Source organism: Lepidochelys kempii, chromosome 4, assembly GCF_965140285.1.
Source record: "Lepidochelys kempii isolate rLepKem1 chromosome 4, rLepKem1.hap1, whole genome shotgun sequence".
Classification (NCBI taxonomy): Eukaryota; Metazoa; Chordata; order Testudines; family Cheloniidae; genus Lepidochelys; species Lepidochelys kempii.
Window position 1 is genome coordinate 102,780,885 of NC_136383.1, and position 24,540 is coordinate 102,805,424.

General features: G+C 38.9%; 1 protein-coding gene across 5 annotated transcripts in view; it reads right to left on the reverse strand.

Moving 5' to 3' along the window:
• PCDH7 (protocadherin 7) overlaps positions 1-24,540 on the reverse strand; it is a 392,863-nt gene that overhangs the window by 136,605 nt on the left and 231,718 nt on the right. The window contains exon 3 of one of the 5 annotated variants that reach the window (XM_073342326.2): positions 15,026-15,061. The exons of the other annotated variants lie outside the window; for them this stretch is intronic. Coding sequence (XP_073198427.1) covers positions 15,030-15,061 — 32 coding nt within the window. The 3' untranslated portion in view covers positions 15,026-15,029. The remainder of the gene's footprint in view (positions 1-15,025; positions 15,062-24,540) is intronic. 5 annotated transcript variants of the gene reach the window in all.

Here is a 24,540-nt window from a genome sequence, read left to right on the forward strand (position 1 = left end):
ACTTCTCTTTCCACCAAAAACTACCCCTTTTCTCCCTCTTGTTCCCCTCACAGTTCCTCTCCTCGTACTTCTTACAATCACATCCTCAGTCCCTACCAGGTCCCCCTACTTACCACATTCCAAATTTAAGCTATAATATACATCTGATTTCTAATATTACACATATCCATGTTTATGTTGAGATATCTATATCTATATCTATCACCTTATAGCTGAACGTGATGGTGGAGAGAGGAGACACATTATATCTTGTGCACATAGTGTGTGCCAGATAATATGGAGAAGGGAAATAATTACTACAAGGGTTGGGTGCAGACTTCAATGATTAGCTGACTTTTTGACGGTTGTGGTAAGTGCAATTGAGTTTTTAAACAAAGTTTTTTGTTGGGGGGATATTGCACAACAACTGTCTGTGCACTGTCTGATCACAATGTGCAGACCAGAATCCAGAACAACTAAGCTTTACTCATTTGCGTGATAAAGCAAATGGTAGTTTTATAGAGTTTATGCATTCCAATTTGCTGATAACAAGAGACGGGACATGAGGTAGAGCTATTATTTATAAAAGATTGTGTTCAGTACAATTATAATTTACCAGTTGCACATCGGAGTAATCACATACGTATACAGAAACATATTAACATCCACATATAGAATGAATATGAAATTGTTCATTATGCTAAGGGAAGCGCTTTCCCAAGAAAGAAAAAAAGAAGTATGGCATTTTTTTTCCTATTTGTGATCCTTCCAATGTGAATATAGCATCTACAGACATTTTATATATCGCTAAAAGAGTGTACATGTATGGAATAAATATATTTTTATACACACACACACTTGGAATGTATAACATTCCATATATATTATACATTCCATATTTTACAGATTTCTACATGTAGTTAAGAAATTTCCAGATAAAGTTTAATTTTCTTTAGTTTCTTAGCCACAGGGGTTTTTGGGGACCAGATTTTGATCCTCTTACTCCCACTGAATGACACCTTACTACCATTAACATCATAGAGTAATGCAATACTCATTGTGAACAAGGATGACTTAGATTGAAATCTGTTTAATTCAGAGAATGTCTTTTACTGTATATTTTTCCAGTCCCTTGCACACTTGGGCCCTGAACTCCTGCAGCCTGTAAGTGCAACTGTAATTCAAATAAGAAATAATACTGCATTTAATTAATATTGTTTTCCAGTTGTGCCCACTTTACAAACACCAAAGGTGGCAAGGTTTCTGCTCCAAAGAGCTTAGTAGCAGAAGAAATATTATTAAATAATGCTTCCAGAAACATTTTTAAGCAATGCTTCCTTTAGAGCTCCTCTTTTCTACTCAAAGCCTATTGGGTTAAAACAAATTATTCTGCTATATTCAAGCTTCAGAAACAACAACATACTTTAAAACATGAAGTAATTGATTTACTTACTTATAGAAAAATATACACGGGCTGCAGATATCTTTCAGGGGGAGGCGGGAAGGTATTTGCTAGGTTCCAATTTTTGTGCTTTAATACTTTGAGTTTTCTTTTCATCTGTGCACAGCTAGGTTAAATTCTGATCTCACTAACAATTCTGAAAACCCTATTGACTTCAACAGTTACTGAGACATGAAAGCAGTCCAACCATGGCTAGTCTTTTAAACTAGGGCCCAAAAGTGGCAAGGGAAAAGGACTGAGACACTGACATTTTAAGGCTCAGAAGGAGATACGATTTAAAAATCCTATTTTTTATGATTCATACAATTTTATAAAACACAGAACTTGATGTTAATAGATAACCACTGATTTTCAACAGATGGGGATCTGAACCAAAACATTCTGCTTTATGCAGATGAGATTTAAGGACCTATTACAGTGAGATAAACATTCTATGCACCTTTTAGGAAATGAGTAATTCCCATTAAGATGAAACTAGAGATAAAAGTGCTGAATACTTCACAAAAGGTGCTCAATACCTTTGCTGAGTATCAATTTTTGCTGAGGAATTTTGTTTGATCTTTTAAGGACCGTACAAGGTCTGAAATCCATTTGTGTGAAGTAATCTATGTTTCTACAGCATAACTGGGGAATACAAAGAACGCAGTTCTTCATCACAAGTGCCATGCCCTACAACATAGTGGAACTTAGCAAAGTAGAAGGGATGGAAGATGAAGTTTCCCCATATACTCTTAACTTCAACCTTGGAAAGTCCTCTGGATGGCTTGCAGTCTAAAATTCCACTCTTGGCATTTCTAACGCACGTGGTCAACATCTGCTATTTGTGCAAGGGTTATTTAAGTCAGCATGTGTGTACATTTAATATTTTCTCCCAGAGCAGTAATATAATGCCCAGAAAATGAAATCAATACACACACACCCTCAAAGCAGGCCCTTCTAGTAACAATAATCATGCTTTAGTCTCATTGCTTTACTGTAATTGTCGTTAGCTTGAAAGAAGGATAGTACAAAATGCATTGCAAGCAAACTGATAAGTATTATATGGCAAGAGTCCTCTCTGCCGCCACACAACCCTATGGACACTTATGCTCCAATGTAAGAAGTGCAGGCAATCCTATCTGGAGAAACTCCACAGTGGTAAAAAGGTGGTACTCTGTATATACAGCAATGTGAATGAGGGTATGGCCCTTTTTTCAGTTAAATGGATACCGGGGTTCAATTCTCTACTCGTACGAGCCTCACACTGAGGAAAAACATCACTAATTTCACCAATGTAAGTGATAGGAGAACTGGCCTTTACCCCTGATCTCTTGCGTTCTTCAGCAGTCAGCAAAGCGGACCAAACTAAGAACTATATCCATTAGAGAACAGCATGTTAACCTTAGTTCCCATATTCTTGATCTAACTTTTATGACTGTGATTCTTCTGGGATGTGGGTAGGTGAGGTAATCTATTTTATTGGACCAACTTCTGTTGGTGAGGAAGACAAGCTTTTGATCTGACACAGAGCTCTTCTTCAGGCCTGGGAAATGTACTCAGAGTTGGATACGCAGCGGTGAGATGTGAATAGTTACTGGGAAACAGATGAAAGAGGAAACAGTAAGTTACATGTCATTGTTTTCTGTGTGTTTCAGACACTTGCTGCCAAAAACCAGCACACCAATTCCCCACTCCCCAGGGGCTAAATTCTTTATTCAGGCCTTCCTATTTAAAACAGGCCACCTTTTACTACCTTTACACATGATGGGTGAGTAATATATTCTGCAAGGTGTCCCATCAATTGAAACATTGTCCAGATGATTTTATTCTTACTCATTCAACACGTGGGTAGCTATGGAGATATCTAATTAATTTAGGGCCAGGTTCTCCCTAATTAAGTGGCATGGTGCATCATGGGATGGGAACAGCCATTAAGAAGCCTGCCTTAGAGATAATGTTCTGAACAAGATCTGTGCAGAACTTCAGTCAGAACTGCAGCTCCCTCATTTCTCTGCATCATCCCCCCCAATGCAGATGGGTCCTAAATGTTATTACTGAGTTCTTAATGAGAAGGGGGGAAAGATAATCAGCTGCACTTAGCGGAAAGGTTATGCACCACACAGTTTCTTGCCAAAGTATTTTTCTTGTCATTTACAAGAATGCCAGTGATCCTGTTATCAGAAGAATACAGTACCAGTGGTAAAATTAGCTACCAATGTTCTAAATAAAGTGCAAGTTTAAAAGGTTTGAATCAAAGAATGCCAGTTTAATATGGTACTGCCTTTCAGAAACATAGAACATTTCTCCTAATGCCTTCTTGATTAATTTCTTACGTTGAATATTTTGTCTCTCTATGCATCTGTATACACACACAACTCTGCAGTTGAGCTTCGTAATGGAAAACTTTCATTTGAATTGACTCATTGTTCCATCACCATGACCTGTTTCATGGCTGAAAAAGTGATCTTAAGTTGGGATATAATGCCTGAACTCTCAGAACATTTTTTTCAGGTGTGATTCTGCTTCCTTTCCCTCCCCAAAGGCTCCTTCCTCACTCCTGCAGTTTTTCTTATAGAGAGCCTTACAGAATTTAATGTGGTTGGAACTGATAGAGTGATATCGCAATTATTCAAAAATTTATAGAATTTAATGGAGTATATTTTTATAGAATGTTTAAACCACCCCTTATTCAGCATAGCACTTAAGCACATTTAACTTTAAACACATAAGTCCATGCCTACATAGCTTGAACAAGACAAAAAAAAAAAACTCTGTTAAATTCTACAAAGTGGTTCAAAAATTCTACAGAAAAAAAAAACACTTGAGTTCAATAGGAGGCACTTTCGGAAATGTTCTCTACCTTCCCCCAAGATTTGTGACATTTCTCTTAATTTCTCCATTTCAAGTTTGGGAAGGCTGCATTATTCGCTAGTCATGAAGCCAGAAGTGAGTTATGCAGGACAACCCGAATGAGTGTCAATGACACCATATATTCTATTTATGACACTACTTTTATAGAAAATCTATTTTGGAAATGCTTTAGATACTTTTAAAAGTATTTATTAGTAATATTTTTCAGTTTGCTTGTAAAGCCAGGTTGTTTTACAACTAGTCTGAATAAGAGGAGAAAAAATATAAATACATTTAATGTTTTGTGATCTGCCATGACCACAAACAAGTTTTGTATCTCATTGCAAAGGGATGTTACCATCTCTTCATTGGAAGAGAAGGGGAGAAGGAACCCCCTGCCTAACTCTGATGGTACATTATATGGGACCTCAAATCTATCAGTAGTACTGGGATGAATATTGCCAGGCCATTATGACTTTAGGGAGAAAAAGATTAATTCACTAGTCTTGTCTCAATAAGAAAAGGTTTCTGATCCAGTAACAGATTGAAGTCCAGCATAGTTGGAACTGTTAGTAATTGGAGCTCTGAGACCTTCTGTTTCCCTGATTTGGGAGGTTTTGAAGATCTCCCCTCCTTTCAGGAGACTGAGCCTGACTTGACAGTGGATCTGCAGTTGTGGTTCACAGGGACTACATGAGGAGGAAGGCCATACATACCTGTCCATTTGGGTTTGAAATGTAAAGTCTCGGAATAACACTAACACTAATCCACCACTTGCTTTTCCTGAGACACATCAAACAGCAGTTGTGTGGATCTGATACCAGGAAAAGTAGAGATATGCCACACACCATTTCTACCCAGGCTTTTTCTCTGGGGTTTAAGATCTGAATCAGCCATTGTAGACCTGAAATTCAAGCCAGTCCTGGAATTTATGTTCCATAAAATATGTCTGAAAATGACCTAGACTAAACCACAGCAAATGAAGAGATATGGGTTCCAAAATAAACAAACATGCAACCTGGGCCTGGAGAGAAGGTCCCAATACTAACAGCTATGAAAAGGGACAGCACTGTCCTTTTCTAATATTAGCAACAGATAATCATATCTATGAGAGAGCGCTCATGAGGCCTCCCAAGAAGCACTGCTTTTGTAAAGGTTCCTGAAGTTCATTTCTCTGGCATGTGTGTTCCAGAGCCATGGGGAAATGATCACCTTCACCCCCTCATACTCATGTCTTTTCCTTGAGTTATTCAACTTCTCCCCTTATGTGCACCAGCCATTGTCCTTTGCAACACACATCACTGGGAGAGAAAACCTCTACCCATGCCCTTTTGTCTGAGACCGTGTGTGTGTGTGTTGGCATGTGGTGGGATTAGGCTCCAGAAACACTTTTTGCTCTCTGTATCATTCCTTTTCACTGCAGGATTTTGGTTTTTTTAGAGGCAGTGTGTGTGAAACAGACATGCAACAGTATTTACTAAAAAGTATAGAGGGAACCGTATCAATATAAAATGAATGGCTCCCACACCATACTTAATCTAATACTTGGCAAAGTTTAGTTTTTGCTTTGCCTTAGCTTAGTAACAGAGAACAAAGGAAAATCTTATATTTCTAAAAAGCAAGTCCGGTCTCTGACCTACCTCGTCAGAGTGAAAGCCTCTCATCACTGCATCCAGATTGATCTCTAGCTTCTCTCCTAGACCTATTTATTATTTCCCATCAACCAAGCTCAGCACATCCCATTTTCCCAAATATGGTTATTTTCTCTCTCACACACCAAATAGGGGTCTGGGAGCAGGGCCACCCTTTATGAATCAGGAAATTGTCCAATGAGGAAAAGATAGCCCATTAACAATTAGTAGGAGCTGCCTTTTGATGTCTAGTACCAGCCATCCACAGTTCCAGGTGTCTGGGTGGAACCAGTTTATCCAGGCCTTTGTTTAAAGTCTTTGGTTTCAATTCTCCCTTGCCATGAAATACACAGTAATATGCAGAGGCAATCCTCAGGATTTGCGTTTTGTTGGGTTTTTTTTATTTTTTATTGGCAGTTATTAGATGCAGTTTGGAGCATTAGTCGGTCCCAGTATAGATGAATTATTGATCAGAATGCAGATGAAGCAGGTCAAGAAGTAGGATAAATGCATTTTTACCATGAATATTACCACCATATGTGTTACACATATATGCATTTACATCTAGTATATAGATATAAAATGTACTTTGAGAAAGATGACAGAGAAAAAAACCTGTGCTATGAAATGGGAAACATTTTCTGAATTGCTCCAGGATTCTTCAGTATATGGCAACCGAACTAGATCAGGCAGGATTACATAACTTTTCCATTTATTAACACAATTTGGTTATTTTGGGTCTCATTTTTATAACATCAAGGCCCAACTCTGAATACATTTGCACAAATAATTACAACAATTGAACACACAAACGTTTACGAGTACAAACAAATGGCCAGTTTGCATGCTCTTACTGCTGTGTCTATGCACACAAATTATGAATTGACCTTAAGCTGCAACTTTCTGAAAAATCAGACTTTTATACTCTATCTCTGGGAATCCCTTGAATAATCAAAGAAAGGTGCACCAAATAGGATAGTGCTTTTCCTTCGATTTATAATTACATATTTTTGGAGTAACTACATAATTTGTTTTGTTCTAATATATGCTTAAAATAGACATGACTATGTAATTTTTTGTTGTTGTTACTTTGTTTTATCATTTCTAGCAATCACTTGATTATTATTAATACAGTTAGTAGGCTTTCTGAATAAATGCAAGAGGGTTGCAGGGTGTGACACAAGCTAATGAGATGGCAATGTGTTCACCAGTACAGGATATTATCCGTATGACAGAAGCACCTTGAAGCAATAAACTCAGTCAGAATCAAGACTGAATAAAGTTAAGAACTCAGAGACAAGAGGGGGAAAAAAGTCAGGAGAACAATTTGAAATTGTAAGAGATGAGACATCAACTAGGAGGAATTTAAAAAATAAAGCAATTTTTTTTTAGTGGCATTAGCTGCAGTGGACTGTGCAAAACTGAATTGATGCAGCAGGATGCATCAATTCAGGATGCAGGATGCAGCAGCTCTGCAGAGTGTGGAGGTAAGATCAGTAAACAAGTGCCAGTTTATTTACTGAGAATTATTGCAGAGAGGAACATGATCGGGAACAAGGTCAGACACAGTGTAACAGTGCCATAGAGTCAGAGCAAAAAGTGTGAAGTGACAGGGGAAGTAGGGAACAGAGGAGAATACAACGATATTCTAACACAAATTTGTACTTGTTTTCTAAAACATATGCACTGCTCCGTTCCCCCCAATATATTAAGAAGGGCTAAAATTGGTGTAAATGTTGAGCATTTTCTGGGCTCTCATCCACTGCTGGCCATTTGAAAAGCTCACCAGTTTGAAAAGTGCTTATAAAATACCGTGTGATTGTATCTGTGCTTCCCAAAGGAATCATGCTGCCAATGTGTTGTATAATAAATTCAGACCATAACAAAAATGCTTTAAATACACAGCATGGAAGAGAGGGGAAAACAGCAAAAAGGAAAAACTCTAAAAAGCTACAAAAACAGAAATGAAACTTTAAACACAGGACTGTGTAAACATCTTAGGGTTTTGTTTTGTTTTAAAGAATTCAGTCATCTAAAGCACTTTTTTTTTTATCCTCACTCCTATGCAGAGTTTCTGTATTCTGCTTTAATAACTTCTCCTTCTGCCACCTCCCACAATCTCTTTGCTGACTGTTTGTGTTTATGTCCAGCCCTTCCCTGCACCACATAACATAGCTAGAAAACCCAAGAACCACGCACTGTAATGCATAGTTGTATTCCTCCGACCATTAGAGTTTGCACAACTGCTAGAGTTTGCTGCCAATCCTCTGTCAGGAGTTATGAGATTAACTGATATTGTTCAGATCAGCCTAGGACATCAAGTGAATTTTGGAAGCATTGAGGAGTTAAACTAAAATTACTGAACTGTACGCAGCTTAGATACCAAGATGACTGGTGCTGTAGAAAGATGAGGGATAGAGGGAGATGGGTTGGAAATAAAAAGTTAAGTAATCACAACTGATGGCAGTTTCCCATGTTACAGCATAAGCTATATAAAATCTAAATACAGTGAATGCTCATTTACAGCATCATTTTATTATTTAATATAGACAAAAAAGTATAAATGAATATAGTTAGTTATGCTCAAGTTTCATCCATTAATATTTGGGATAGAAAAGAGAGAAGCTGCTTATGAACCAATAGGTTTAATGATATCTTTGCAAACTAATATTGAGATAGCAAAAGGAATGTCTCTCCAAAACTACTCAGGGCTTCACCTTTCTACCAACCAGCTAGTCTGGTTTTAAAGATTTTTAGAAATACAGAGAGCCAGATTCTCAACTAGTATAAATCTGAATAGCATTACTGAAGTCAAATGATGAGACACCAAATTTCATCAGCTGACAATCTGGCACATTGTGTCTTATCATTAAGCAGTTCATTGTGCCTTAAAATACTGATAGGGGCAGATTGTGTCTGGCGCTGTGGAGGACTGACAGCGAGAAAGGGCCCAAGGAGCTGCAATTGTAACACTGACAGCTCGGCAGGATCAAACCTGGGACCTGTGGAGCTAAATGCATGAGCCTCTACTGTATGAGCTAAAAGCTTTATGGCTCTTAGCTAAGGCTGTAGCAGACTCATTAATCTCTAAGTGGTCTCAGTGCCACCAGAGGGGGAGAGAGCAGCACACCCATGAGGTGTGTGGGTTACACAATTGTGCAGGTTTCTGTAGGCATCATCATACTTTCAGGGTAATTGCACCTGTGCCTTCACCACGGTCCACTACAGGAGTTTGCTGTCAGACCTCAAGTCTCCTGCCATCACCTGTCTCTGGGCAAGGATCATTGTTCCACTCCCTTCTGACTGGAGGGTTTAAAGCTGCACAGTGGCCTGCTTTACACTGATATCCCCAGCAAGCTAATCTGCCTAAAGGCCAACACCTGTGCTTGGCTTTCTCTGTGAGGGCTATGGACAGTGTATTGCCAGCAGTGAAGTTACCACACAGCTCCTGCTAAGCAAGCACATTTATTCTTAAAAAGTTAAAGCACTACAGAAAAGAATATAAAACCAAAAATATTATTCATATGCTAAAAAGCTTCCCAGAGGTAACCCATTAGCTGTGGTAACCCTTCCCCATGGAGTAGAACCCAATCATAAATAAACCATTCATAGATTTATGCAACAGACCCCAAAGGTACTACATGAAATTGCATATCTGAACACAATCATAGTTCTTCAGCTCCCTTAAGTGCAAGGACTGCCTCTGATTAATACCACTAGTCACCTCAAAGGGAGCAGGGAGGAAGTCGTGCCCTGGCTAAAAGCAAACACACTAAGTGCCCTTCCCTACAGCTTCAGGAGGCATCAGGTCTGTCTCAGTCACAAGCTACCTGCAGATTCCACTGATGGAAGTAACACCACCAACCCAATGCAGGCTTTTGTCTTTAAGGCACAACTGAGCCCATAGCAAACAATATCTCTAATCTAAACTTTGTTTTATCTAGGGCTATATAGAAATACACAGTACCAGCAACATAATGCTCATGAATTGAAAGCTGCTTATGTCTAAAGTTCAGGCACAAAAAAACACCACATCTTCTTAGCATGGCAGTCTAAATTATTCCATTTAAGTTGGCTCAGCATACTTCAAATACACTGCTACAAGGTCCAGATAACAAGGTTTGGTATTATTGTAATTATATTATAATTTCCAGCACAATAACTAAAATTTCTCTGGTTAGCTGAAATACGTTAATGGTCCCTTTCTGGAAAGCTTGCCCCATAGGGAAAGGAAGTTACCTAAAGGGAAAACTCTAGTGCTTATGCTAACCAGAGCAGATGTTCAGATCACTGTCACCACAAGCTAAATTCCATTGATGGGAGAGTCTGCCAGACAGTTAACTCCATAAATAACGTATCAAAAGAAAAGCTTCAGATTGCTGGAAGAGCCAATACACTGAAGGAAATTAAAGCTCAAGCTACTCAAAGCTAGTCATCATAAGAACAAGACTGCATTTGCCCCTGCATAATTTTATTACACACAAGAACAAGTTTTTGTGCTCTTTTTCTGGTATGTCAGGAGACTATTGTCATCTCAACGAAGTCAAAAGCAGACTTGTGTTTGTGTATTCAAATGTTTATCCAAATCTAGTAAACAAAAGCAAAAACCTAGGTGAGATTTTAAAATTGGTTCACTATGAATAAGTCTACTGTGGATCAAAGAGAGACTAACTCAACAAGTACTATTTAGATTATAATAGACCTCAAGAAGAATTAAAAAAGTTGGAATTTAAATATATATATATATATATAGGAAATGCAATGTTACAAACAGAAGACTGCTTCACTGATTGGAGGAATGCATACATCAAAATATTTTGAGATGACTTTCTAGACAAAATTGACATCCTAGTCACAAATATACCTTTAGATCTCCACAGCGACTGGAGAATATGCCAGGAACAATTAGTTTATGTATCAATTCCTGCTAAGAGAAGCACTGATTGCTAAAGGGATCGTTTGACAAAAATGGAAATCCTTTGCGTCTTTGAATCCCGTTTATGGGCCTAATGGCCTGTGTAAGTGTTACTACTGTAGCACGCCTCCTTTCAAATAAAAGGCCAGATGGCTTATAAAATATTTGTTCAGCCTTTCTAGAGATGGAGGAGTAAAGTGAAGAGTATTAAATAGCACTCATGTCACGTGTACCTTTTCTTGTTTAAGAATAACCATGACTGCTGAATGGCCCAGCAACATCTCTGGAGGGGTGGAGATTATATATTTTGATATAAAAATATTAGCCTTTGTGTTGTATATCATGTCTAGATACTACTGTGATTGGCACATTATGGGCAGATGACATGTAGATTAATTCAGGGTTCAGATTTAGCTGTGGTGGGCTCTGGGAGCACCTTACCCCCAAACAGTTTCAAATGCTCACACTCCAGAAAATTCCATTGTGACCAGATATATCCCTGTATTCACACCTTACACACAATTGTAATAATCTTTGTACAGAATATGCCTTGTGAGAGATCATTTGAAAACTAATAGCTTGCTGATAAATAATATCATTGTAAAATGTATGTAGCAACATTATATGTAAATGTATGAAATCCCCCATATGATGTTCTTAGCACAGGTTCAAAATCATGTAGCTTTGCCCAAGCACAAGTATCCTGAATAAAGAAGTGTGTTTACCTCATTTTACATACAGGTAGTAAAGAGGGTCCTCAGGGCAGCAGGGAAAGGAGATGGCAGGAGACAAAGCAAGTTTGCATTTCAGCAAACACAGATGAGAAGATCATGGCGATTCCTTCGCCATAGACTCCATGTTGCTTCTTATACTGTTTGAAGAAAACTTTGCTTTGGGGTAATCCACAGAAGAATTCATTTCAAAAGTTAACTGGACTATTTAAAAAAAAATTTAAAAAAGAAAAAAAAACAACCAGGGAAGAAAATCCCAAGGTTGTGAGGTGTGTCTCTCTCTCTCTCATCCTTTGATTTGGGGGAAGATCCTGACATGAGAATTTGGTCAGCCATGTTGCTGGAAACCTGTGGGAAGGATTTTATTTTGAATCAAGTCTACTCTGTTAAGTTTGAGTTGCTAGAAAGCATTTCTCTTGTAACTATTTCTGACTTTAATATCTTATACTTGTACTTGCTTAAAACCTCTCTCCAGAGAGAAACTTGTTTTATTTTTATCTAAACTAATCCAGTGTTGCATTTAAACTGAACTGTTTGGTAACTCCAGTTAAAGTAACAAACTGTTGAATACGGACCATTTACAGGGGCAACAGACCTAATATCTGAACTGGCCAGGACAGCGCTGGGCATGCAGAACACACGTTTTGGGAAAATTCAGGACTAGGAGCATGTCAGGGTCACCCTGTGAGCAGTCACCAAGGCTGGTGGAAGCCATATGGTGACTGGAGTGACTGACCGGTTGCTGAGGTCAGCGTTGCTGAGCCAGGGCTGTAGCCAGAGCACAGACACAATCTAGGTGAGCAGCCCTGGTTGGGAGCTACAACAGCAAAGAACTATAAGACGCTCAGGGTTGCCGGGCTGGTGGTGTCAACACCTCACTGGTTTGGATTGCACTCCAGAATGAGACATCCAGATCCGTATGCTAGTCTGGCTCAATGTGGGATGTTGACTCCCCTATATATCAGAGCATGCAACATTTTAGTTGGGTTCTCAGTAACTGATAGCTTTGTGAATAACAATATGACATCAGAAGTCAAGGTGAAGAGAAAGACATTAGATGCCAATTTCTATGATCTCCTTCTCAGTCTCATGTGTTCCCATAATATCAGCAACCACTTTTATAAAGATATTTCTGTCACCTGTTCTTTCACAGCCTGGGTTTCCTCCTTGTTAGTTAGGCTTTTCTGTGTTTCTGTCTGACTGCAGCAAGAATGATGACAGCACCTTGTTAGATAAGATCCTCTGGTCTGAGTGTGAGACTGAAAACCCAGGATGAAGTCCAAGAATTGTTTACATTTTTCCCAACATCTCATAGATATTAAACTGCAATTATTTAATAATTCCAAATTATCTTAAATAAAAAGAAGTGTGTTCAAAAGAGAAACGAGATAATCAGTAAAATGAATGTAAATCACAAAACTTTAGGCACAGTCTAAAGCTCGCACACATCTCAGCACACAGATTTGAAGTTCTCTACTGCTCCTGATAAAGTTTATATAGAAATAATAAATCATAAAGTGTTCAGTTCAACCAAGACTGTTCCACCCCCTCAGCTAACCTGTCTGGTCTTGCTCTACCTTCAGATAATGTGTCTGAGTTCCCTTATCTAGCAACCAGCCTGCAGCATAGAGACTGGCTCTGCTTTTAGGTGACTCATAGGCCAAGTTGCTTAAGTATTGAGGGGGAGATTTAGCATTCTTCCCACATTGCTCTAGGTGCCATAAGTGCTATTTCATCTTCTTGAAGCTGGCATCCTTAGCCATCAGTTTAATGACTTTACTATCAAGCTTTTAAGTTAGTCTGTTGTTCCCAGGGAGCAGTTTAGTACACATGGTGTTAAAGGGGTCCTTGTCCAGGCACGTTCCCAGTTCGTAGTTGTTTACTCCATTCCCCAGCTGTTTCACAGACAGCATATACCGAATTTGGAAATATCACAGACATACAAAATGGCTTGCCATAGAAACACAACCCATCACATATACACAATTCTCTATGGGTTTACTTTGTTAAGCAAGTCAGCATGACGAAATGGTATTCCCAAATCAACACCAACTTCTCCCTCTCAGGCTTGCATGTGTAGCTGACTCCGTATTCTTAATGAAGGTATTTTTATGACATACAGTTTGACATCATCAAATCACATGTGTAGCTTTGTTAGAATTAAAGCTTCAAGAGTAACCAGTAAAATGACCTATTCCCTGATCTGATCCTTGAGCACATCACATTTACACTTTCATAACTGCCCCATAACATCAGTCACGTTAAAGGGTACAATTAAAATTGAACCCTCTCTGAGTGTAAGCAAACCACCGCTGTTCAATTTTAAGCAGCATAGAGAGGAATCTCTCACAGCTAAAGGAAATATTTATTACCTTTAATAAGTTCTGTTCTTGAGAAGTAGTGTCTGATAGCAAGAAAAAGGAAGCACACTCATAACTCATTAATACTTTCTAATCTGTCTTTTTCTCTATCAATGGCATTTCTATTTCAACATCCAATTCCAATAGAAAGAAAACAAGATTCTAAAGCATCCAAGACAGTGTTAATGGTTCATATAGCACCCAAAGTGCACTTTCCAGTACATAAAAAAGGCATGATCCCTTCCCTGAAGAGTTTACGATCTAAATTTGAACATAATACAATGAATGACAGCAAACAGTACATAGGGTTAAAGTGGAGGAGGGTTACAAAAAATATTTATAAAATTGCTTAGCATGCTATGTATGTTCCATCATCATCCCTTTTATATATACACAATTAAAATTTTAAAGTACTGGTTGTTATTGAGGAGTTATTTAGTTCATGTTAGCAGGAGAATCTAGGTGGCTTCCTTAATAACTCAAGAAATCTATAGTCACTTCTCAATTATCTAATCTAATCCAAATAGAATTATGAAAACACTGCTGCTAATTCTGATGTACTTAAGACATCATGCCAAATGCAGACACACAATGCAATATACAATTCAAATTTGTGAAATTTTCTCCTAATAAGATATATAAGGAAAACTAATTTCTCCTCTCTAATCCACACTTCTGATCTATAATCTGCAATGTGGGTCTCTTTCACAAATATTGCACTTATTCACTGCACAGAACTTGTATTGAGTCAATGGGAGTTCCATGCAGTAAACAAGTACATAATACTAAAAAAACCTACTCTGTGAATAGGATATCAAGAGTCTAGACCAAAGGGGAGAATTCTTGCCTGTGGTTTTGATCATTCCTTATTGAAGCCAATGGGAGTTTTGCTATTGACATCATAGGAGCAGCATCAGACTCTGTACTGAAATTATATAGACAAATTATTTCAAAAGGAATTATAAAATGGCAACAATGTTTGTCTCTAGGGTTTTGTGCACTGTGTTAGTTCTTCAGGAGAGTCTTTTCCCCATAACATTCAGTACTATCACAATTGAACTTGGAATTGCAATTTAAATTAGATGCTTTAAAATGCATTAATATCATTAATTTCTTACCTTACTATATTCGTTCTTCAAAAGAATCAATTCTCTCTAACAACGAGAAAACAAAATCACTGCCTACATCTAGCTTTAATTAGTATTATCTGCATTAATTGTCACAGTTGATAAATAAGCAGCAAGATATTTATAATGATATTGTATTTTAAGATGTAATAACCATTTTAAGCTTCTATTTATATCACCTTAAACTCTGAGTCAAAGCAGGATTTTTTTTACAGAAATGAGTGAGTATTATTGTTTGAAAACCTATACTGTGCACAGTAATATCATACAAGTTTGTTTATGGACCAAATCCTTATTCTGTTTGGAGTTTATCCATAAAATGGCAAAAAAAAAAATATGTTCTTTAATACAGAGTCAATTCTATCGGAATAGTAGAAGCTAAACTTAGGTCATAAACTATTGTACCTTGTGATTCCCTTCTAGGAGCCAGAATTGTTCACGTGTGCCTATTGTATAGTGGATCATACAAGGCATAACTGCAACTTGCCCAATGAGGTAAGGTGTGCTGTGTGCTGATGTTGCCACATCATTTTCTGTGATAACAGCAGTTAGAAATGTAATAATGAAAGAACAATTCACTAAGGTATCAGGGGGGTAGCCGTGTTAGTCTGTATCAACAGAAACAACAATTTTATTTTATCTGGCAATAATCTCTAAAGCATTCCCATAAAATATTACAGAGAAGAAAAGATAAATCAAACACTTTAAAAATGAAGCTGATTATAATTGTATAAATATGCATAAATCAGATAAATACTATGCCAGCATTTATGTCAGTGTATTTAGGGATCACAAATATGATTACTTTGGGCCTCTCCAGCAATTAATAGCCCATATAGTTATGTCCACGAGTATACAATAATTGAACTGTTTTCCCAGCTCTGGTTAAGTCATTTTCATCGTAAAAATATAGGCAATCATGTAAACAATACGATATAGAACAAGTTCCATGTATAAATATGTGTTTAAATATCTTCATCTTATTGACAAGTAATTTATATTTTTAAAACTTCTTTCAATATTAAGATTATTCTACATCTAAATATACAGTTATAAAAAGTGAAAGCAAGTGAATTGCATTATTCAGCTGAGAGCCATATTTACAGACACAGTTTTCCAACTTTCTGGAAATAACCCATCTTAGTTGACAAAAAGTATCACACTAAAGGTTGAAGAGAGTCAGAGAACCACTATCTCCAGCAAAAGCGTGTGCATACTTTCCCTGTTGACTGCCTACTTTCATGTGCAAAAACACACCTGGTAAGCACCAGAACAGGTGAAGAGATGCCACTGTAATAACCCCTGCAATCTGCCCATACAAAGCAGAACGGTACAGTTCACAAAAGAAATTAAACTTTCTTATTTAATTAAACACTGCTGCACTTGGACAGCATCTGTGTTTTGTCTCAGCTTATTTTATTATATGCAGGGCTGGCTCTAGGTTTTTTGCCGCCCCAAGCTCAGGTGGGGCTGGGGCTCACAGGCGGTGCTGGAAGTGGAGGGAGTGATGTCACCTTCTCCCGGCACCTGCAGGGGCTTTCCCCCCTCCCCAGCCCCCAGCCGCGCAGAGAAGCCCCGATATAAGGGGTGGCACAAGGCAGCGCAGCAGCCAGTGCACAGATGAGGTGGCGCAGCCCCGAAAGGACTAGCCCTCTCCTCCCCAGGTAGCGGCAGGGCCCTGGCAGCTCAGCATCCCGGGGTTGGGGCTTCCCCTTCCTGCTGCGGCACGGGGCCCGACATCCTCACCCCGTCTAAGTGGCGCAGCTCTGAGAACGCACCTGCTCCTCCCCCCCCCGCCCCCGCCAAATAAAAAAAGGCAGGCCGGAATGCAGCCCCTGGAAATATGCCACCCCAAGCACGTGCTTGCTTTGCTGATGCCCAGAGCTCGTCCTGATGTGCACCCTACTTCTTCTTTCAGACGTACACTCTTGTCTTATGCAGTGATAGGAGAAACTGAAGTGTTTAAGGAGGTCTACTTTTTTTTGCTACTACTACAAAAAATACCTTAATTTTTTATAATAGAAAGTGAAGATTACAAGAGGCTTCAGATCCATACACTACTGCTGAAAGGGCAGTTCTGAGCAATTCAGGGGACAGTTTAAAACTGCTTCTTTTTTCCCCTCATGGCCCTTTCACCAGATTTAGCCATACTCCTCCTTTAGCTGAGATTTTCTGTTGCTTTAATATATTTTAAAACTCAGCTCTCCTCTGAAAAGCGATTAAATTAAAATGATGCCATTTTATTCAACAGATCTGTTACGTCTGTGTATCCAGGATCTGAGGGTATGTCTACACTGCACTTAGAAAACATTGGCTAGCCCATGCCAGCTGACTGAGGCTCATGGAGCTTGGGCTAAGGGGCTGTTTAACTGTGATGTAAACATTTGGGTTGGGGCTGTGGTCCAGGCTCTGGGACCCTGCCAGGTAGGAGTGTCCAGAGCTCAAGCTGCAGCCTGAGCCCAAAATGTCTACATGTGAATTAAACAGCCCCTTAGCCTGAATCAGCTGGCACAAGCCAGCAACAGGTTTTAAATACAGTGTACACATATCCATAGTGTCTAATTCACTTTAGGTATGTCTTCACTGCAGAGTTAACCTGGGTACTTGCCCAGGTTTTAGCTCTATTCCCATCCACCCCTCCAAAGAAAAACCCCTTGCCCAGGTTTGAAGATGCTTTAAATCCAGGCTGGTTTATTCATCTAGAGTTTGGGTGCTGCCTTCACTTGGGCTGGAACGTACCCACTTTGCAGACAGAATTCAAGGAAATACTGCTGGCAGTCCTCTAATGACCTTTTCACAATTCTCCCTGGAGGACAGACAACTTCCCATGCAATTGACAATTCACTGGGAAAGAATCCTCAGGTGTGTCAGCTCAAAGAACCATGGGATGTTCCCCGCCCCGCCCACACAGGCAAATGCAAAAAGAGTAAGGACGGGGTAACATGACTATGACTTTGCTGTGGAAATGCTCATACCTGGGCTAGGCTAACCCAGGTGCCGATCATCCAAGTTTAACTTTGCAGTGAAGACATAACTTATTTTTGTCAGGTAGGGTTTCATTACTATTTACTCTATTAGCCCTACAGGGCAAGCACAGGTAAGAGAATTAGCTGAATTATGTGTTTTATTTAAGCATTATCAACAGAACTATGTATTGCAATCAGTTACACCTGGGTAACCCCACTCACTGATGTTGAACATGTGTTAGCAAGGACATAGTTTCAAACCATTGGGTGCATATAATTCATCCTGTAGAACCTTTATTGCTGGTGATAATGCACAGGAACAAAAGAGTCCAGACTAAGTTTTTAGGCCAGGCAGTTAGGAATAATAATAAAATCTAAGTAATAAAATAAATAATAAAATCTAATAATAAAAAATTCTAAGTATAAACTGAGGCTATTCAATATGGGAATCATTGACGCTAAATTTTCAAGCTCACAATGGAATTTTTTACTATCATTTTCAGGGAACAGCTGTACATTCAACATCAGTGAAATTGTTTAGGCAAAAATAAAACTTAAAAGTAACCCAGGCACCTGTATATCTTGGTTGCCAGCCTGGCAGAGGATGATATAGGGTTATCATATTTGATTTTGTTTTCTAAATCTCTTCTAGTGATGAAATACCTAATAGAAGCTGTCTTACTCCTTCAGATCAGCCCTGGCACTCAATTGCTCTCCAGAAAAAGTTTGGGTAGCTTTGACATTTTATTTTACTTCAAAAGCTGAATTGGGAGACAGTTACCAATTCCTTTTCTTAAGCAACAAAGCTTTAATTCAGCCTTTTGTCTGCAAAGCATACAAGCATAGCAGATTACTCTGAAGCTATGATGCTGAATGTTTAAAGTTTTTAGTTCCAAGCTGTTTTTAAATCACTTTAATTTCTTTTCCTTTCTTAATGCCAGCTGCAGATAGTGATGGCACTCATCTTTTTTGTGCCTTCTGGAGGGCCCCAAAAATGTACAAAAAAAGGGGCTGGCATGTACACTGGAAAGTTCATTTCTATCTAGGAAGGTTGTTACCCAGGGGAGGAGAGACGCTGAAAAAGAAGACTCAGCATCTTTCTCTTTCCTTTCATGCTTGGTTACTAGAGCTCGGCAAACAGTCTGCAGCAATGGATACTGGGGCCCTAGAGGAGAATTCCTTAGCTAGTACAGCTGTCTATCATATTTAAGAAGCTTCTGCTATAGATATATACTATCAATTCCCCCTCTCTGAACAGATATGTCCTTTTTTTCCCCTGTTTTAACTGAAGACTTTATAGGAAAACAGATTTTTCCCATCACTGTTTTCTTTACTCTTTACTTGAATTACAGAACATCTGATATAATGATCAGAAACTTATTAATATAAGAGTTTGACCTGTTAACTCACATCCAAAGCCAAATTATAATTATTCTTTACTTACAGCACATCAGCTAATTCGGTATCCACAGTGCAGAATTCTTAAGCAGACAACTTCTTTCTAATTTCTAGGTTGTTTCCGTGCAGGTCTGACTGAAATGCTACTAAAGTCTAGATAAATTAAAATCACTACATTGATTTTGTCCGCCAACCAGTCACTGGTGAAGAATGCACTTATACTTCTATGGCATAATAGGTTTATAAAGCCGTGCTAACTATCACTGATCATGCTCCTTTTGGCTAAGGGTATAAGCCACAAAGAAAAACTCCAGACCCAGGTGCCTATGTCCCCATGCATAACCTACTGTGATTCAGGAAATTCCTGCCTGGCTGCCACCAAATCCTGTAGGTGCCTAAACTCATTCAGTGGCTAACTTTCCACTGTAACAGTTCCGACATGCTTAATTTAAATCCCTGGGGCTTGCATACTGCTGCTTTTCTCTAGGTATTTGGATATATCCTGCTTAAGCCCCAGAGCAATTCATGAACTAGGGGAACTTAGGCATTTGGCCACCCACCTTGTGTACAGGCCCTGATCCAGTAGGTGTGCTCAGAGGCCACTACCTGGATTGGGTCTCATTCAAAATTCAGATGGAGGAGGAGGAGGAGATGGTGGTGCCCACCTTGTCACTTTTTTCTTGGAGGTTAGAGAGCACTCACCTCAGATATAGGAGACCCAGGTTCAATTCCCTCCCTGTCTGCCAAAGGGGGAGAATGGAGACCCCTTCCCCCCCATCCCCCATGGGTGCCCTTACCACTGGACTACAGAATCAGCCCAGCCCAGCCCAATGACAATCTACAGTGGCACCATCACTGGGTGTGAGAGAGGACTCATGACTCTGTATCCCAGTGGTTCGGGCACCCAACTGGCAGGTGGGAATCTAGGATGTGGTTCCCCCCTTGTTCCAATCTCACTTGCATTATTAATCCATAGTGAAACAGCTTCAATAGAAGATTGAGGGAGCCTCTCATCAGAATATCTCAGAGATTAATGCATGCTCTCCTGAGAGTTAGGATTTGAACATGGGAACTTCCTTCTCCCTCTCTAGTAGAGAGGGGGGAGTTGAACCTGGGTCTCCAACATCCCAGGTGAGTGCTATGACCGCTGGGCTAAATGTTATAAAATGGGCAACACCACCACCTCCTCCCCACTGTGCCCCTTTTGTGGGGAGCAAGGTAGGCACCTAACTCCAAGTAGTGGGTTTCCATTAATTGATCACACCACTCCTCAGCCTGAGATAGGTTTGGGGCTTAGCACATACCCCTCTGGCTGGTGTCTCCCATTGGCTAGCCTAGGCAGCTCCCCTGGCTTTTGTAGATCCCATTCTCAGGCAATATCTCCCCCCATTTATTGTATAAGGAGTTTAGGACCTTAATTCAGGCTTTGTGCACCATAGTGTTGTTCCTGTGATTTTTCTAGACACTTAAAAGTTAGGTTTTGAGATCCGGGAGGGTTTAGCCCTTAGAGTGAAATGCCTGCCCTCTACCTGTGTAAGGACACTTCAGATTTCAACCTTAAGTATGCATGTGAAGAATTTTGCCATCCTATGCCAGGGACCGAATAAGGCTTCCTTCATTGCTCCTACATTCCCTTGCCGGGCGGGGGGAGGCGGGAGAGGATATTCCACTGTGGGTCACTGTTGCCTCTTTACAGGCCTTATATGATGTAGAAGCAATGTCAGGGGGCCACAGAGGGCAGAATCTGGCCTCTGCTGTCTCTCTCTATACCCAATACAGTCTCCTGTCCCCAGCTCAACCCTTATGTTCACCTGATCCCACATTTTTCCAGCATTTCTCTCATAGTGTCCTCTATGCTATTGTCTTCTCCCACCCCCATCTCAGTCTTTTTTGGACCCCTTCAGTCTCTCTTGCATCCCACTTTTCCCTGATCCTTCAATTTCTTCTGTATTCCACATTCTCTTCTCAGCATCCATTCTTTCTCTGAACTCACCTTAGTTTAAATTCTAATTTCCCTAACCCTCTCAGGCTCCTCTCTCCATATACCCCTGTGTCCTCAGAGTTTCTTGTCCCACACTCTTATTTTACAGTAGAGCCATTTTCCTGAAGGCATCCTAGCTTCAGTCTCATTGGAAACAATGGGACATGGTGAGCATGATGACTCAGGGCAGCCTCACTTCCACATGTAAAGACTGTAGTGAAATGGATGCCACCTTGACAAAGGCAGCATGGCTTCTGCCCCTTTTAAAGTAACAGGAGATGGATTCCTTAGGAAAAATGTGCACATTTAATGTCAACAATCTTGACAATGAACTGAAAAGCCAACTAAAAAGAAAAAAGAAAACACAAAAGGTGCACACACCAAATACTGTGAGACTCGTGATAAAATCAGGAGAGTTGGCAAGTCTGGTAGCAGCACCTGTAAAATTTAGTTAGCATTCACATTTACAGGCATATTACAAACATATAATATTTCTGTATAATTCAGACCAAGGACATGCACTGCTAAAGGTATACTATACTATAAGTCAGTGGTTCTCAACCAGGGGTACGGATACTCCTGGGGTTACACAGAGGTCATCCAGTGGGTACATCAACTCATCTAGATATTTGCCGTGTTTTACAACAGGCTACATAAAAAGCACTAGCAAAGTCAGTAAAAACCAAAATTTCAGACAATGACTTGTTTATACTGCTTTATATTCTATAAACTGAAATGTAAGTACTGTACAATATTTGTATTCCAATTGATTTGTTTTATAAATATATGGGAAAATGAGAAAGTAAGTAAATTTTCAGTAATAGTGTGCTGACACTTTATTTTTATATCTGATTTTGTAAGCAAGTAGTTTTTAAGGGAGGTGAAACTTGGGGTACATAAGACAAATCAGACTCCTGAAAGGGGTACAGTAGTCTGGAAAGGTTGAGAGCCACTGCTATAAGTGATAGATATTCCTTAGTCATAGCTGCAGTAATAATAAATTGACCTCTTCTGGACTACATGTTAATAAAGTGAAAATTCAACCATGATAAGAAAAAGTCTACAGGGATGAAGAAAAGGAAGTAAATATTTCATTAGTGACTATCAAACACTCAATTCGCTGCCAAATACTAGTATAACATTCTGATTTAGTGAGATGTCAAAAGTTTGTGATTCAGTACTTCAAACAAATTTACTGAAACAGCACCCATGTTCAAGTTTTTGTAATAGATGCATGCTTGATTTCCATAGGAGTCATTATGTCTCTAAACATTTAATAAAAGGACTTCATAAAACAATATATATTGTTATTTGCAATAACCTTGTCTCCTATCTACTAGAAAATATATTTGCTAGTCATACAGTATGTTAGCAAATCTGAAGTATGAGAGGTTAAGTTTTAAAATAGGAAAAAATCTAAAACTGTCCAGTAAAATCATCATTAAAAACACAAAAACACAACAACAATTGTTTTTTCAAGAAAAGTATCAGTGTAACTTCCTGAAAAAAGTTTTCCCGGGAAAGGCTGTGAATTGACTGAATTAGTTCATCGGTATCACAGATGTGCATGCATTAACACTACCTCTGCAGTAGATAGCCTTTGGATAAACTGAGTTCTTCCATTCCCAGTCTCATCTGTTATCTTAAACTCCTGGCAACAAGGGTAGGATTTCCCAACACTAAATTCTAGTAGTGTAATCATCAAAGCTGCACTAGTTGTTAGTGTTGCAAATTCCCAACTCCCCATGCCAGCAAGTAAGTAACCCTTCATGACAATTCTATATCAAATATTAAAACAAATCGTCAAGATTTTTGGTTTATTATCTGCCTCTTTGAATTTGCTTTTTTTTAAAAAAAAAAACAAGATGGCCTAGCTCATAAAATATTAAATAGATAGCAAATATTGAAACAAATTAGAAATATTTTATTTTTGTTAATTTTTTTAAACTCAGGCCTAGGTTCATCCAATACTGAATGTTAATGAAATGTGAATATTAGAAAAGGGATGGAATATGACAGTGCATATGGAAAATGGTAGGTTTCCCTTTCACTGGGAACACAGTTTCAATCTAGTTCAGACTTGAGTGTTGAATATTGAAGCTGAAACATTATAGAAAGTAAATATATACTTTTATTATCTATGGTGTCATTGTAAGCGGTCTAAATGCTGTATGGTTTTGAACAATACACAGTGGTTGATATAATCTCACCTTTTTATATCCATATTTTGTTCACAAGTCTTATTACATGCTTCTATCTGACCTCCCATTTTCATCCACCAGGAAGGATTACTTTAAATGTTCTTTTCCCACATGGTATGTATTTAAAGTAAATTGGCAATGATTAAGAGTTTTAGAATGGTACCATCGTAACCCTACCCATTTAGAAGTCAACATTTTGAGGCCTTTGATTTTTAGGGCCTAAATTTTTGGCCAGCTTGAGACAGCTTGGCCTGATTTTTTTTTTTAAATTAAAAAAAAATAAAAAATCTCTCAGTCACCATTGACTTCAGCTGGAAGTGGGAGTGTTTAGCACTTCTGAAAGTCAGATCCAGGGAGCCTTAAATTGGCCAAAATTTGAGGCCTCCAATAAGGACATCAAAATTAGAGGCTGCTTTGAAAATGTTGGGACATTTTGTATTGCATATGTCCCGAGAGGCAAATGATAAAACTGGATTCCCCCTTTACAGTGCATAGTAATAGAGGGACAGATCCTAAAACCTTTTCTCATTTGAACAATATCTTGCAATACAAATAATTCCCCTGAAATCACTGAGTCTATTTGTGTAGTAAGGACCTATGCAGTGTAAGGGAGGCACAATCAGGCCTTAAGTGACTAAAAAGGGTAATGCAGCAATTAAAATATTGCAGCAAACATATAACTATGTGAAATTCTAAAATGTACTAGAGGTTCTTGGCCAAAGCATTCAGATCAGTGGAATTATCCCAGATTTAGGACCTGCCTAAAGAAGTCAATGGTAGCCTTTCCACTGACTTTGAGAGTTTAACTGGGCCCTTACTGCTATAAATGAGAGCAGAATTTGGCCCACTGTCTTTTTGTGCTTTCTAGTAACAAAAATAAAACACTACCAAAAGTCTACATTTTATATATTTTAGAACTTTAGCATCAATACCTGACTTTACCCTCCATTTCAATGTTAT